The sequence below is a fragment of the Entamoeba histolytica genome, genomic scaffold (assembly GCF_000208925.1).
Source record: "Entamoeba histolytica HM-1:IMSS scf_1104750516691 genomic scaffold, whole genome shotgun sequence".
Taxonomy (NCBI): domain Eukaryota; phylum Evosea; order Mastigamoebida; family Endamoebidae; genus Entamoeba; species Entamoeba histolytica.
Window position 1 is genome coordinate 1 of NW_001916226.1, and position 963 is coordinate 963.

Genomic DNA, 963 nt, shown 5'->3' on the forward strand with positions numbered 1-963 from the left:
CAAGAGAGTCATTGAGATGTACATTTCAGAAATACTCCAACACAACCAAAAGGTTCAAACAACAATCAGGAAGATGATATGTGGGGAATTGGTAGAGCATGAATTTGATGAGATGAGACAAGAGAAGAGAGAAGAAGAAAAGAAAAAGAAAGATGAACAAGAAGAAAAGAAAAAGAAAGATGAACAAGAAGAAAGACAAAAGAAAATAACACGAATCAGAAAGTTACAACAAGAAGAAGAGAAGAAAAAACGCAAAGAATTATTAGAAAAAGAACAAAACAAAGAAAAAGAAGAAGAAAAACGAACCAAAATAGAGAAAACAAGAGACAGAGAAATAGCAATCAAAATGACAGAAGAGTTGAAAAAAATAAAAGCACGTGAAAATCAACAATCTCGTGCTTTTGCTCATTATAAAAATGAAGAACATCAACTCTCATTAAAACTAAAGGATGATGTATTAAAGAAAAGAAGAATCCAAATTGGTGTTCGACTACCAAATGGTGAAATTAAAAAAGCAGTATTTGTCAAAGAAGACCAATTGTTTACTGTTTATAACTTTGTTCAAGGATTTGGATTTGACGGATTTGTTTTTGTAGACGGTCGAACTCACAATGAAATTAATAACTTAGAAGCTACGTTGGATGAACTTCATTTTTGGCCTTCTTTCTATTTGCACGCTGTCTTATTCAATAAGACAGACCCTTCTTACTATCAATAACTTATTCTTTTTCTTTCTTCTTTTATTATTTATTTTGAATCTTTTGGTTTTTGTTGGAAGAGTTGAGAGTAATGTTGAATTGAATAGGTATATACAAAAGGATAGCCTCGAAGTGATGGAGCCAAACAAGTCACACAATTTTCGATATTCATTTTAGTAATTTCTTTATTCATTGCAATTGAATGAAGAAGACCAAGTAATTCATTAAGAAAGTTAAATGTCATAGGAGGAATATCTTTGTAAAT

General features: G+C 30.6%; 1 protein-coding gene across 1 annotated transcript; it reads left to right on the top strand.

Annotated features, from left to right (window-relative positions):
* Positions 1-73: 73 nt before the first annotated feature.
* On the top strand, positions 74-718 carry EHI_027910 (uncharacterized protein; the record flags this gene model as incomplete). The annotated part of the gene is made up of 1 exon (XM_001914587.1): positions 74-718. The coding sequence occupies one exon, from the start codon at positions 74-76 to the stop codon at positions 716-718; it is 645 nt and encodes a 214-aa protein (XP_001914622.1).
* Positions 719-963: the final 245 nt, after the last annotated feature.